Genomic DNA, 15063 nt, shown 5'->3' with positions numbered 1-15063 from the left:
ACTTGGCAGAGTTTTAAGTATTTTGGTTGGGCAAACTATTTCAAGGTCTCCCATAAGCACAGCTTTGACTATTTATTTTTGCCATTATGGCCAGTGGATAATATCTAGGCCAACCTGTTTCCAACTCCTGATGTAGCAAAATGTGTGATCCAAGCTAGACCAGGAGTTGAATGTCCAGAGGAGCCAAATCAAGCCACTTTATGTATCTTTCTCCACTATATTTTCCAGATTCAAAAACGGGATCTTCCATTTCTAGAAGGAATTGTATTCCTCTTTGTGCATTTAGGATTCTGGCTCTTCTGTAGGATTTGAGATGAAGACCATATCTCTTCCTGTTTCTGCTTTCTGAATTAACACGATCATTCCTTAGCCTTTGACAGTTGCTTTCAAAGAAAGTGTTTTATTTTAATATCCTTCCTTTTCTCCAAGAAGTTTATTATTCAGTCACATGGCTGAGGAATTTTGGACTGAAGTTCATATATCCAAAAATTGCTGTGATTGAGAAACACTGGTTTAGTGAATTGCTTTCCACTGCACTTTTTAAAAACTTCGTTTTATCCCTCATTTTTGTAGAGTAGATCTGACTTCGATACACGTTTTACTTTAAATGCATGAATTGTATATTTTGAAAACCCTCTTCACATGCCCTGTAGAAATCCTAAAGGAAAACTTGAGGACAGTTGTGATTCTCTCTTCTCTCCTCTGTTCCCTGCTCTGCAAGGTGTCTCCCCAAGAGATGGTTCAGGAGATCCACCAAGTTTTGATGGACCGTGAGGATACCTGTCACCGAACGTGTTTCTCTCTGCAGTTAGATGGCAATGTTCTCGATAACTTTGCTGAATTGAAGACCATTGAAGGCTTACAAGAAGATTCAGTATTAAAGGTAGTTGAAGGTAAGAACTGACATAGAAGCAGGGGTGGGATTCTATCAGTTCGCACCTATTCGCTAGAACCAGTTGTTAACATTCTAAGCACTTTGGAGAACCGGTTGTTAAAAGAAATTACTGGCCTAATCCTGTAAGGAAGGCAGGAAGGAAACATTCTGGTGTTGCTTACAGAAACTGCCGCTCAGTTAACCCTTATTACATTCTTGGCAGGACTAGACTTCCTGTCTGAGGAATGTCTCTGGAGTTTTTTTCCCCTCCTTTGCTGGTACTTTGCTTGTGTGGAGTGACAAAAGTTACAATGGCACTGAAAAAAGTGACTTATGATCATTTTTCACACTTACGACTGTTGCAGCATCCCCACAGTCATAAGAGGCCAGGCGAGGAGATCACTCGATGTGAATGATGTTGAGTTGGCCACGCCCAGCCAATAATATGCCCACCAAGCCATGCCCACCAACTAAGCCACGCCCACAGAACCGGTTGTTAAAAAATTTGAATCCTACCCCTGCGTACAAGGAGTAGTTGAAGGCAAGAGTTGCTATCTAGAGCAGGGTACATGGAAGGAAAAGTCCTTCCTAAGAATTCAATTAGTCGTTTATCTCTAGATCAGGAGTGTCAAACTGGGTTTCTTTGAGGGCCAGATCAGCATTGTAGTTCTCCTCTGCAGGCCTGGGGGTAGGGGGGGGAGGAGGAGAGATGCCTCCTGCCAAAACAGGGCATGGGGGGATCCGTGCACGACCCACCTGCGCCTCATTTTTGCCCTCCATGGCCTCCTGCAGCACTGTGCTGGCTGAAAATGGGCTATGTGGCCTGGTTTTTTTTTTTGCCAGTTTTGGGCCCGGTTTTGGCCAGCAGAGTGCTGCAGGAAGCCATGGAGTGTGAAAATGAGGTGCGGGTGGGGGAGTGGCACATGGCCCATTTTAGCCGCCAGAGGCTATCAGTCCCTTGATATTTTCACACCGCCCCTCAGGCCTTGAGTTTGACACCCCTGCTTAGCTGGCTGAGGAATTCTGGGAGTTGAAGTCCACAAGCCTTAATGTTGCCAAGGTTGGAAACCCCTGCTCTAGATGGTATCTTCCAGATATGGTTGATTCCAAGCAAGTTGACTTGGAATTTGGGGGGGATTTGGTGTGTCTGGATGGACTATTTTAAAGAAGGTTGCTGTAACATCTGGTATCGGGGCTCAAGAACCCAGGTGTTCCTCTTGACTTTCAAAAGATGGAATTGATCAAGAAAAGTCTTAAAAGATACATAAAGCTCAGGAAATGTTGGTATGAAAAGAACAAAAAATGGAGACACTGCATTTCTTAAATTCCAGCAGCTTGTAGCTGCATCTGCAATAGCTTTAAAGACAGTCCGGGCAGAATACATTTTATTAAGTAACTTTGTATTTGTAATTTACAACATGAAGTGGTACATTAACTTCAGCCGTTGCTCAATTGAGGCTGATAACCCAACGTTTTTAATTTTGTCCATTTTAATGCTTCTTTTGGATATTGCATTTCAATTTCAAGTATCGTAAGTCGTGTTTTTTTGTGTAAGTAGAAAAATATGGTATAAGTTTAATAAAGGAGAGATGAATACAGTGGTAGTCTTCAACTTAAGATTGTAATGGAACCTGCCAGTTATGGTCATAAGTCATGACAGATGTAAAATGGGCCATCACCCAATTTTATGACTCTTTTTGTGGTGGCTGTTAAATGAATAGGATAGAGTAGAGTAGAGTAGAGTAGAGTAGAGTAGAGTAGAATAGAATAGAATAGAATAGAATAGAAGAAGAGAAGAGAAGAGGAGAAGAGAAGAGAAGAAAAGAAAAGAAAAAAAGAAAAGAAAAGAAAAGAAAAGAGAAGAAAAGAAGAAGAAAAGAAGAAGAAAAAAAGAAGAAAAGAAGAAGAAAAAAAGAAAAGAAAAAAGAAAAGAAAAAAAAAGAAAAGAAAAGAGAAAAGAAAAGAGAAAAGAAAAAAGAAGAAAAGAAAAAAGAAAAGAAAAAAGAAAAGAAAAAAGAAAAGAAAAGAATAAAATAGAATAGAATAGAATAGAATAGAATAGAATAGAATAGAATTCTTTATTGGCCAAGTGTGATTGGACACACAAGGAATTTGCCTTGGTGCAAATACTCTCAGTGTACATAAAAGAAAAGATAGATTCATCAAGAGTCAAGAATCATCAGGTACAAACACTTAATAATAGTCATAGGGTACAATAAGAAATCAAATCATACTAGGAAACAGTCAATATAAATCGTAAGGATATAAGTGACAAAGTTACAATCATACAGTCATAAGTGGGAGGATATGGGTGATAAGGAGTGATGAGAAGATTAACAGTAATAGTAGTGCAGACTTTGTAAATGGTTGGACAGCGTTGAGGGAATTATTTATTTAGCAGAGTGATGGCATTCGGGAAAAAACTGTCCTTGTGTCTAGTTGTTCTGGTGTGCAATGCTCTATAGCGTCATTTTGAGGGAAGGAGTTGAAACAGTTTGTGTGCGGGATGTGAGGGGTCTGTAAATATTTTCACAGCCCTCTTTTTGACTCGTGCAGTATAGAGGTCCCCGATTGAAGGCAGGTGGGTAGCAATTGTCAAGGTTGTTAAGCGAATCCGTTGTTCATTTTGGGACGTTTTTGCCCAAAACATCATAAATTGTCACATGACAATGGGACTCTGCAAATTGGGCCAAGTGCCCAAAATGCAGTCACATGTTCACGCCTGGGTTGGCCATCAGATTTTTGAAAATAAGTAAGTACCTTTTGGGGGTCCTTCATAACTTCAAATGGTGGCTAAGCAAATCGTCCATAAGCTGACATTTCTCTGTAATGAGGGTTTTGTTTTGTTTTTTTTACTTTCTGTACATACTTGAAACTTTCCCAGAGCCATATACAGTTCGTGAAGCTCGGATACACGTCCGTCACATCCGGGATCTCCTCAAGAGCCTTGATCCATCAGATGCCTTCAATGGTGTTGACTGCAACTCGCTGTCATTCCTCAGCGTCTTCACTGATGGGGACCTTGGAGGTATTGAGAAATATGACTGCTTGTGCAACGGGTGGGAAATGTCTTGCTTAGTCTCTGGAGCTTCTCAAACATTTAGGTCGTAGTTCTAAGTTAGAACTGAATGACCTTCTTGGATGAGAAGCGAAACATTTTCAAGGGAAATAACCACGAAAGTTCACCCAAAGGTATTTTTTCAAGAGGCAACTGGACTTTCTAGTTTTTCTTTGAAGATGTTACGCTTCTCATCCAAGAAGCTTCTTCAGATCTGGCTGGATGGTGGGGAATGGAAGGATTTATATTCCTTGCAGACAGCTGGTCATTTGCGTTCTTTTTAGAGAGTCGTTGAGGCCACTTGGAGGTTTGTCTGTTGTCCTCAGGGTCACCTCAGTCGTGCAAATGGGTGTTGAGACTTCTTGGAACTGCTGAAAGGACTGTGTTGTAGACTGATGATGTCATATCCCTCCCCTCTTGTCAACAGAGACCTCTTTCAACAGAGGGGGTGGGATACTACATCATCAGTGTACTACACAGTCCTTTCAACAGGAACAGTCCTTGCAGCACTTCTACCTCATCTCTAACATCTGCCTTGCTCCCGTTTTTTTCCCCCCTTTTAATCTATCCAACTTTCAGATTTGGGATGCAGGGAGCAAAAAACCTAGTCCCCATACAGAGATCTCTTTCCAGGAGAGGTGGATTCCGGGACTATGCAAAGCACCGCTTATGAAGTGACTAAAGTGCTGGTAGAGATACCAAAGCACTGAGGCATTTGCTCCCTGCCCTCCTTGCAGGGACCTAGCAGGGGTGGGTGGGAAGAGGTTGGGGTGCTTCAGTTTCCCCGGGGTTGGCAGCGAAGGGTGCATTTGCCTGAATTTTGTTCATGTGATTGCAGTGGTGCTACAACTGGTGATAAGTAGCTATTGGACCGGAGGGGGGGGGGAGGGTCTGTCCTAGTTTCCAACAATCATTAAGCGACCATTCATAAGTTGAGGACTATATCAGAGAATGAAGGTTTTCTCCGTTTTTCTTTCGAAGGGCCAACTTTCCAGTCTCTTCTTGGAAACGTGAATCGGACCACAGAGGACGAGATTAATTCATTCGCCCTCTCTTCTAATGGGTCTACCCTGATGGGGTTAATATCTTTTTTTTTTTAATCTCCCCCCCCTCCCGTGTTTTACTTCTAGAGAACGGCAAGCGGAAGAAGAAGGGCGCAGAATTGGAGCAGATCGACTGCACCCCTCCTGAGCACATCTTACCCGGGAGCAAAGAGAGGCCGCTCTGCCCTCTTCAGCCTCAGAACCGAGACTGGAAGGTAGCATCCATAGATCTGCCAAGGGGAAGCTGATTACCTCTTCCAGCACTTGCTCAAAATGCCTCTTTCCACTCGCCTGCCTCCTCCCAGATAATAAAAGCCCACCTTTTAGAATTCCATGCCAAGGAAGCCCCAACCAAGAGGCTGGCATTGCTTGGTCAGCTGCCTTGTGGGTATTTCCTATGTAAATTCCAAAGGTGGGGGGGAAACATTGACATACTACCAACGGTAACAGGTCCATTCGGTAATGTTATTTATATGTATTGTGTATTTTTTTTTGCTGGTGGAGCGGGAGAGGGAAGGAGGGACAGAGAGGAAGAGAAAGAAAGAGACTGAAATGGAAGCAGGGATCCAAATAACCCAGCCTCCAAATGCAAAGTTTATTTTCCTTCTCAAAATACAGGAAGCCATTTTTATACAGGTAGTAGTAGCCCTTGTTTAGTGACCGCTCACTGTTTTGCCAAGGGTCAGGGCAGTGATTGGGTACCCAGGCAATTTGTTCTTTTGGATCCAGCGACAATAAATAAAGGGATTTTAACAGATTTCATTATTGTCTCAAGCAAGCAAATTTAAAAACATAACCTAAAAAGCATACATACCATGAAAGTTGACATCCAGATCCCTTACAAGCTGTCAGGAGCTCCTAAATAAGGACAGCGGAGATAGCAATAGCAATAGCACTTAGACTTATATTCCGCTTTACAGTGCTTTTCTGGGGCTTCATTTTACTCACCTCGGTGAGATTTGAACTGCCAAATTGCAAGCAGCTGACAAGCAGCAGAAGTGGCCTGCTGTACTGCATTTTAACCACTGCGCCACTGCGGCTCAGATACTCCAAGGGTGGCCAGTTTCCACAACATCCAGGGTTAGGTTCCATGCAGAAGCTCCCCACAGACAATAACAACAACCGCAAGATCTGGGCTTGGCTGGCTGGCACATGATTCTGGATGGGAGTTGAAAGTCTGAGACTTCCACAGTAAGAATAGCTTTGCAGTTGCATGACGGTTCTCTCCTTCTTTATTCAATGAACAAGAATTTTTTAAAAGCAGGTTAGCTCAGAATGAGCTCTAAATGTCTAGGCTTTTAATTTGAAGGAGAAACCAAAATATGTCACTGAACTCCTCGAAATAACAATGGTTTTCCACATTGCCACTACACTCCTTTGGTGACTGTTCAGTTATAAAGGCACTGAATAAGTGAGACTTATGACCAGTCCTCATAGTTGCGACCATCGCAGCAGCTCCACAATCATATGATCTGGGCAAATGGCAATTATTTCTGGATTATAATGGTTACAGCATCCCGCAGTCGTGCGATGGTCCTTTAAGACCATTTCACTGCTGGCTTCCAACAAGCAAAGTCAGTAAGAAAGCCTACAGGAGGTTGCAGATTGTGATCATGTGATTGTGGGATGCTGCAACTTCAAAGGATCTGTCCAAAAACAGCATCTTAGACAGCTAGGAGTGCTGTTATAAGTTGGCGTGGTCACATGACGTCGTGCTTTACAGCCATATCTCTTAATGACAGAATTCCCAGCCCCGATTACCATCATTAAGCAAGGACTTCTTGTACCAAGGCAGGTCATTCGTCAACCGGTTCACAATTGGCTGTCAAATCGTAACAGCTTGTCTTGATCGTGGATAAGAATTTTTCTGTGTCCAGCTTGCAGCTGGTTTGCACTGACCTAAGAGCCACTGCACACAAAGTGTATTCTGGCTACTGGACCCTCACCAGGATCTCCCAGCCAGAAGAAGCTTCATGAATACCCTAGAGATTCCCAGAGCACATGCTTCTTCGCTCTGGAAATTTGGCATGGTAGCAGAGGAAGGAAATTTCTAATGGATCATCGTTGTCGTCTTCTTGTGCCACATCCGTCATCGGATGTTAGCGATTGTGTTGCCGATCCTATTTTTATCAACAGCCACATGAAAAAGTGCTGCTGAGTTTTGTCCAAACCAGTCCCTTAGCTTTTGAAGCCATAATGTTCTTCTGCCTGGACCTCATTTGCCATCAATCTTTCCCTGGAGGATTAAGTGAAGTATGCCGTGTTTTTCCGAGTATTGCATGACACATATGAAATATTCTAACTTTCGCTTTTTTATTATTTTGATGATTTCCCTTGGTTTTCCCAGGCGGCTTATCACCTCATCATTTCTGATTTTGTCAACCCAGCTGATATGTAACAGCTGTCTGTAAGTCCACATTTCAAATGCTTCTAGTCTCTTCAAGTGGCTTTCTGTCAAGAGGCCAGCTCTCTACTCAGTAGAGCATGATAGAAAAGATGGGACATCTGACCAGCTTGATTTTTCAATCTTAGGCTTATGTCGTGACTGCAGAAGACCGTTCTCCTTTTGAAGAATGCTTCTAATGGATAGGGGAAATATTCTGAGTGCAAACTGCTCCAAATGCAAAAGGTCCCCTCAGTGAGAAGCAGCTGGAAGGAATGAAGAGCAGAGTTGTGCTTGCATCATAATCATTTCGAGTTCAGATCTCTTTCTGCAACCCTAGAACCTTTCTATGTTGGAAATGGAGATCAATTTGAGGACTGGTCGCTTTTTGGAGTTTTAGTGGGAATCACTTTCTCCCAAATCGTCATCTTTTTCTGGTTGCCTCTATGATTCTACCCACTTCCCAGCCTAGGAAAAACCTCTGGATTTTACTGCAGGACAAAATACCCCAAGTGTATTTCAATTATTAACAATTTTCTGAATCCAAGTACCTTCCCATAAAAGAGGCTGTTAATTATTCCTCTGCAATCAGTCACTAGAAGGAACAAAGTCCAGAGCTGCTTCTCTCTTACATTTAAACCATTTTTCTGCTAAGATGCCACCAAGACTTCGTGAAGCATAAATACAGCACCACAGTCAAGCAGGACAGTGGTTTATTGCATTGCATTAAATATAATACACAGATAATCCTTGATTTATGACTATATTTGGGGCCAGAATTGCCAATGCTAAGCAAAGCGTATGATAAGTGAGTCACATGCAATTTTATGATCTCTCTTCCCACGATTGTTAAGGGAATCACTGCAGTTGTTAAGTGGATCACTTGGTCATTAAGCAAATCTGTCTTCCTTCATTGTTGTCAACTAAAAAATACTTCTTTGGTCTTTTTAGTTGCCAGAAAGGGAGAAAGGGAGTGGGGAAAGTAGGGCATTCCTTAAATGCTTCAGATAATTGCTAGGCAGCCGAAGCTGTTGGCGCGCAAGATTATTACTGGAGAGCATGATTGATGACTCTTGGCTATGGATGTGTCCCATTGGAGAATATACATCCAGGGGGTAGTGGGAAGACCAGGGTCAAGGGTGAAATGAATGATGTGTCTTAGAGTCGACTGCACCCAGGTAACGCCGACATGGTCACTCCTAATCAATTTTTTTTATTCTGAGAGATGCGGCTAGAGACTTATGATTTGAATGGGGGTGTATTGTTGGAGCCTTGACAATTGTCTTTGCTTGTCGGAAGCCAATTGGGAAGGCCACAAATGGCAATCACATAACCCTGGGACACTGCAGCTGTCATAAATATATCTGGTTGCTAAGCATCCAAATTTTGATCACATGACTCACGATGCTACAAACATCATAGGTGTGAGGACCAGTCATAAGTCACTTTTTTTAGTACCATCGTGACTTGGAACAGTCACTAAACGAAGTTGTAAGTCAAAGACTACCTTTAATTTGTAGTTTGTAAACTCTGGATTAACATGATATATGATGTGATAGAATCCCTTCATTCCAATCAAATCATGGTTTAGGGAAATGAGTAAACCCACCCAGTGACTATCTCAAAATATTGTGCTCTGATAAAACACAAAATAATATCAAAGGCCACATTAGAGATGTGGATGCATTAAGAATTTTGGGAGTTGGAGTCTGTGTTGTTGAGAAACAGTGGTCTAAAATTTGAGGCTTTGGAAACGATTGAGAACAGAAAGACAAGTGGAGACAAAGATAATTTGGGAATAGAGGAATTCTTGCCACTCTCCCCACGTAAGGCGTAATATACCAACTAGGAGCTTTGTAATTCACCATTTTAATTCAGAAGAAGTGACTGGAATGCAAATCCTTGAGTTGTTAACTACCAAAAGGAGACAGAAACCACAAAGCCATTGATTGATTATCTGAATTGTTTGCATTGTGCTTTTTTTTTTTTTTTAAAGACACTCCCAAGAGGACTGTAAATCTGTGGCTCTTGTTCACCTTTAAATTTTCTCTCTTTATCTCTTCCCATAACCCCTCTTCCCCCAAGCCTCTACAGTGCCTAAAAGTCCTAACTATGAGTGGCTGGAATCCGCCACCTGGCAATCGCAAGATGCACGGAGATCTCATGTACCTGTATGTCATCACGGTAGAAGATCGACATGTCAGCATTACCGCATCCACCCGAGGTTTCTACCTCAATCAGTAAGTAGCTAAAGATCTGACTTTTTTCTCCGCCCCCTTGTCAAATGCCAAATGTTTTGTTTTTAATGCTGGTCTCTCAGAGCCTTATTTTGGGGACAGTCTGTGAGACCTTACATTAAATTCACACTGTGAGTAGAATTTGCCATTTCTGATGATTACTATTTTTCTCATAAATGAAGGCGAATATGCATGGATATATACAGGATAATGTTGCAGGATCCAATCTGGATCAGTCACTGGGACCAGAGGTTTCAGCACAAGTCCGAAAGCTGGGAAGATGAAACCTCTGGTCCCAGTGACCGACCCAGATTGGATCCTGCGCCATTTTTCTATTCAAGTTTGGAAATTCCAATATCATTTCTGTTGCTCCTGGGTTTTGAATCATAATGCTGATGCTAATATCACCAAAATGCTCTGTTCATTGGCAGAGGTATGAGGGCTGCAGCAAAAGGACAGTGCTCCCAAAGAGGGCAGGATTTGGGTGACCTTTTTGAAAGAAAGAAAAAATAAGGCATTTTAGGAGAATGGGTTTCTTGCGCATCTTCAATACCAAAGACACCTATTTTTTCCTTTAAAGTAACCTCTACATTTGGGCCCAATTGGGTTTTGGGTGGGACTTGGGCCACGAAATGAAAACTGGCAGGTTGCGTAGGGATTCTGTACAACCATGTTTGTACCACCAAGTAGAGGAAGCAAGAGCAGGCAATAGTCCTAGACTTACAACCTGCTGCTTAGCGACTGGTCCAAATTACAATTAACCCGAAAATGGGGACTTACAGTCCGGATTCAAAGTTCCAACAGTCAGGCCCTCCCCATGGTCACCTGACTGGGCCACATGAGGAGTTGTCTGGCGCATGAGCCTGCGTGCCACTTGACTTATGCAAGCGACGGGTTGGTGCGCACATGCACCAACCCGCTGCTTATGCGGGCTGGTTTCTCTCTCCCCACCAGCTCGTCGAGCCATAAAGATTGGGGACTGCTGCCTTAGTTCAGGAGTCTCCAACCTTGGCAACTTTAAGACTTGTGGACTTCAACTCCCAGAGTTCCTCAGCTGGGAGTTGAAGTCCACAAGTCTTAAAGTTGCCAAGGTTGGAGACCCCTGACCTAGTGAGCCATTGGTTTGTTCAACAGCTGTAACATTCACCTAATAATTGCTGCATTCACTTTATGACGCTGCATTTGCTTAACGATCGCTGTAAAAGAAAAAGGCCACAAAATTGTGACTGATGCATTTTATGACCGTCATGACATGCAAGCATAATATAGCCTGCCCATTCCCATGGCAAGGACTAGTCATACACCTAAAGAGCCAGGGGACTGACTGGAGAAGCTCCGAGCCCAAGGAGTGTTGACCATGGATCTGTTTTTGGAGGAAATGGGATGTTGCACTTGAATCCTGAACTTCCAACGTAGTACTTCTTTACAGAGGTCAAATTGGCAATCAACAGCAGATTAGTGGGACCCGGTTCCCCATGAGAAACCTTTGAGTTGAAGAGTTGAGTTGACCAGACACCACATAACTAGCCTGTTACATCCAGAATCTGCAGAATCAAATCTGGGGTTGACTTCTGGTTTGCTGAATGCCTTGGTGGCTGGATAAAGGTTAGGCTATTGTTAGCCATGGCATTGCTACTAAGCGTCTTCATGTTTCTTCCTTGCAGGTCCACAGCTTATAACTTCAACCCTAAGCCTGCTAATCCCAGCTTCCTCAGCCATTCCCTGGTAGAGCTCCTGAACCAAATTAGCCCCACTTTCAAAAGAAATTTTGCAGCTCTGCAGAAGAAACGGTAATTTTTCTCTATTAGCCTTTTACAGTCTCTCTCCTTCTCTCATTGTCTCTTTCTCTCTCACACACACATTCTTTATGAATTTCAGCTGATAATCATTTTTTCCCGTTTTTTGTTTCCTTTTCATTCTTTGGTTACAAGCATTTTAAGGATGCACAAATTATTATTTATCAGATGTTTATCCCTGCCTTTATTACTTCATAAGTGATATCTGTAAGGTGGCTGGGCTGAGAGAGAGTGACTAGCTCAAAGTCACCCAGTTGGTTTTCATGCCTTTTTAAAAAAATAAACTTTATTAATCTTTTATAACTTTAAAAACAAACAAAAAGTGTAAATATTTTGACAATAATTTGTGGCATTCATCTTATACTACTGTTTTGTGCATTATTTACAAGTATATACAATTTATGTGAATGTAAGCATTTAACCTATACGTTGCTTATCATTAATTTTTCATCATCCATTGGTTTTCATGCCTAAGGTAGGATTAGAACTCAGAGTTTCCTGGTTTCTAGACCAATATCTTACATGCAACTGGCTATTTATTTATTTTTTACATATTTGTTTGTAATTCTTGCTTTTACTGGTAGAGCACCCAAGGAAAATAACCATTAAAAAAAAACCCATCGTAAATATTTAACATCTCATTCCGGAACCCACATTGAAAAAGCCTAGCTAGATAATAATTATTATTTAAACATGTATGCTGCTCAATCAGTTGAGTTCTTGATGGCATACAACACTGAAGTACAGTAAGAATTTCTACAATGAACTAGAACAAAACATCCATAGTAAAGGAAAAGAAAAGCAGTATTTGTAAAAGAGGAACCTTGCAATCAGCAGAGTTAGCACAACTTTTCATTCCATTGTTTAAAAAATATGTTAATCTTAGTTTGGAATTTTTTAGACTTAGGAGGGAAAAGTGTATTTTAGAAGAGTAGTAGTAATGCGTTTCATTTTATTCCAAACCAGGGTCCAGAGGCACCCACTAGAGAGAATATCCACCCCCTTCCAAGTATACACGTGGACAGCTCCTCTAGCCGAACATGTCATGGATTGTGTGAGAGCAGAAGATGCTTACACCTCTAGACTGGGCTATGAAGAACATATCCCGGGACAGGTAAAGACACACTGGGCTTTGTGGATCACAGCCGGTCTCTATATTCCATTAATTCTTACCATCCGTGATGCACCTTTTAAGTCTCATGAGGAAAAAAAAAAATACTTTGAGAACCAAATGTCTTGAGGCCTGATGAGACCAAAGGAAAGCTGATAACCTCTGGGCAGTTTCTTGTTTCTAATATAATTAAAGATCAGAAGGAAAAAAAGGAGGAAGAAATGATGAACTGAAGACAGGCCTGTGAGAAGTAAAGCAGACAGACAAATCATGGAGAAACATGAAGAGCTGATGAATAGATGGGCTGTTCACATCTCTCTGAACGAAGAGTGGATGGGAGATTCTCCACAAGTGATAGTTGCTCCTCTCTAGGACACTACCAAACAAAAATAGGTTTTGAGAACTGGGAGACGAAGTAATGGCACTCTTGTCCAAACCACGGTTGGTGCCTTAAAAGGACACTGGATTTGCATACTTAACTTTTCTAACCCCATTCAGAAATTGCTTACTAGCTACTTCTCAGCTATTAGAACCCTTTGGAGAGACAAATCTGAAAACACTGGTAATTCAGTCCTTAGTGAAAGAAATTCTAACTGCAAGCTTCAGACCTTAAAAAAGAAATTGACATAAACAGCAAAAAAGCTATTTTTAAATTTTTTTTTTAGAAAGTTATAAATGAATTAAGGGTCCAAAGAAATTTGAAATAAGACTTTTGGATTAATTATAATGAATATTTCCTGTGGGAAAGTTAAATTGTTTTGAATTGTTTAAAAATAGCAATAAGATTTTAAAAATTAGACATTAGAGGGAACTAAAGATTTCAATTAAAGAAGAGCACACAAATGCGATTAACAGTTACAGATTGACGCAAAATATTCTTAATACTGGAAATATTGAAGGACACTTTGGAAACATCGAGTCAGTAGTTAATATTAACAATGTCAACAGCAATATCTGCCTCTAGAAATAGACCAAAAGTTGTTAGAAAAGAGGGACTGGTTTTTCCTGACAAGACAAAGACTGAGTGACAGGTTACAAGAATTACATGGAAAAAGATGCTACAAAGACATTACAAAAGAAGCCACATGATTTATTTTTTTTAAATAACGGAAAGGAATGTGCAATAAACCAAGAGAGCGACCCGGATAATTTTTCTATATTCCACTTACAAAAAAGAATTGTTAAAACTTTGAAGAATCTCTGAGAAGGGATAAAAGAAGAAATTAAAATAAGTCCTGTGACATTGTTTTGGTGGACTAAAGATTAAGATCTTTAGAAGTAAAAGGAAAGAATATAAAATTGGTTTATTAGATCAAACTTAAAATAGCTATGTTGTTATTTCTGGTAACCCTTAATGGACTTTTGCTGATACCGGAACTGAAATGATGATAATTTATGGATTTGTTTATAGATATAGATGGGATGTGGAGAAAAGAGATCATTGGTTATAATTTAAGAATAGGGGAAAAGTTCTTAAAATTGTTTGTACTTGGGATGAAGATGGAAAGTTACTTCTTTATATATTTCTTATTCTTATTTTTCTTTTCTTTTTTTCTTTCAATTCTTTTCATTTTATATATTTTTCTTTCTATTCTTCTTTCAGTTTGCATTTTGTTTGTACTATTTTGTAATTATAATCTTTCATAAAGCTACTTGGAGGGGGAAAAAGATCAGAAGTTAGAAGAGCAGAAACTCAGCAGTTTTCTTTTTTGACCCTTTTTTGTACAAAGATATATTTTTATTTTATATGGGAATTTGAGGGTCTTGAAATAGAATAGAATAGAATTCTTTATTGGCCAAGGGCGGTTGGACACACAAGGAATTTGTCTTGGTGCAAATGCTCTCAGTATACATAAAAGAAAAGAAACATTCGTCAAGAGTAAAGAATCATAAGGTACAACACAATGAAAGTCATAGGATACAATAAGCAATCAAGTCTTACTAGGAAACAGTCAATATAGATTGTAAGGATACAAGCGACAAAGTTACAGTCATACAGCCACAAGTGGGAGGGGAGGGGTGATAAGAAGATTAACAGTAATAGTAGTGCAGACTTCGTAATAGTTGAGCAGTGTTGAGGGAATTATTTGTTTAGCAGAGTGATGGCTTTCAGCGAAAAACTGTCCTTGTGTCTTGTTGTTCTGTTGTTGTTCTGGTGTGCAGTGCTCTATAGCGTCGTTTTGAGGGAAGGAGTTGAAAGTTTATGTCCGGGATGCGAGGGGTCTGTAAATATTTTCACAGCCCTCTTTTTGATTTGTGCAGTATACAGGTCCTCGATGGAAGGGAGGTTGGTAGTAATTGTTTTTTCTGCAGAAATGAGAGAGAATGAAAAAAAGTCCACACATCCCAAAAGTGCTTTTCCAAAAGGCAACTGGACTTTCTTGGCTGTTTTTTCCTTCCTTGAAAATTTTACACTTCTCATCTAAGAAATTTCTCAGAACTTGTGGCTATTCCAATAGAAGTTCTTCCATAACAAACAAAGAAGAGAACAACAAACGAAGCAATGTTGTCATTCAGGAGGATTTTCAGGAGGATTTTCAGCCAACACAACATCCACGCAC

At 40.7% G+C, this 15063-nt stretch overlaps 1 protein-coding gene across 2 annotated transcripts in view; it reads left to right on the top strand.

Moving 5' to 3' along the window:
• CLUH (CLUH binding protein of NUMT mRNA) overlaps positions 1–15063 on the top strand; it is a 94669-nt gene that overhangs the window by 37391 nt on the left and 42215 nt on the right. For both annotated transcript variants that reach the window (XM_087957316.1, XM_087957322.1), the window contains exons 3-8: positions 722–893; positions 3759–3902; positions 5063–5190; positions 9444–9598; positions 11260–11385; positions 12358–12505. In XM_087957316.1, coding sequence (XP_087813442.1) covers positions 722–893; positions 3759–3902; positions 5063–5190; positions 9444–9598; positions 11260–11385; positions 12358–12505 — 873 coding nt within the window. The remainder of the gene's footprint in view (positions 1–721; positions 894–3758; positions 3903–5062; positions 5191–9443; positions 9599–11259; positions 11386–12357; positions 12506–15063) is intronic.

This window comes from Notechis scutatus, chromosome 1 (genome assembly GCF_049901735.1).
Source record: "Notechis scutatus isolate UNSWTSFEM ecotype Mainland chromosome 1, rNotScu1.2, whole genome shotgun sequence".
NCBI lineage: Eukaryota > Metazoa > Chordata > Lepidosauria > Squamata > Elapidae > Notechis > Notechis scutatus.
This window is presented reverse-complemented; position numbering and strand designations above follow the sequence as displayed.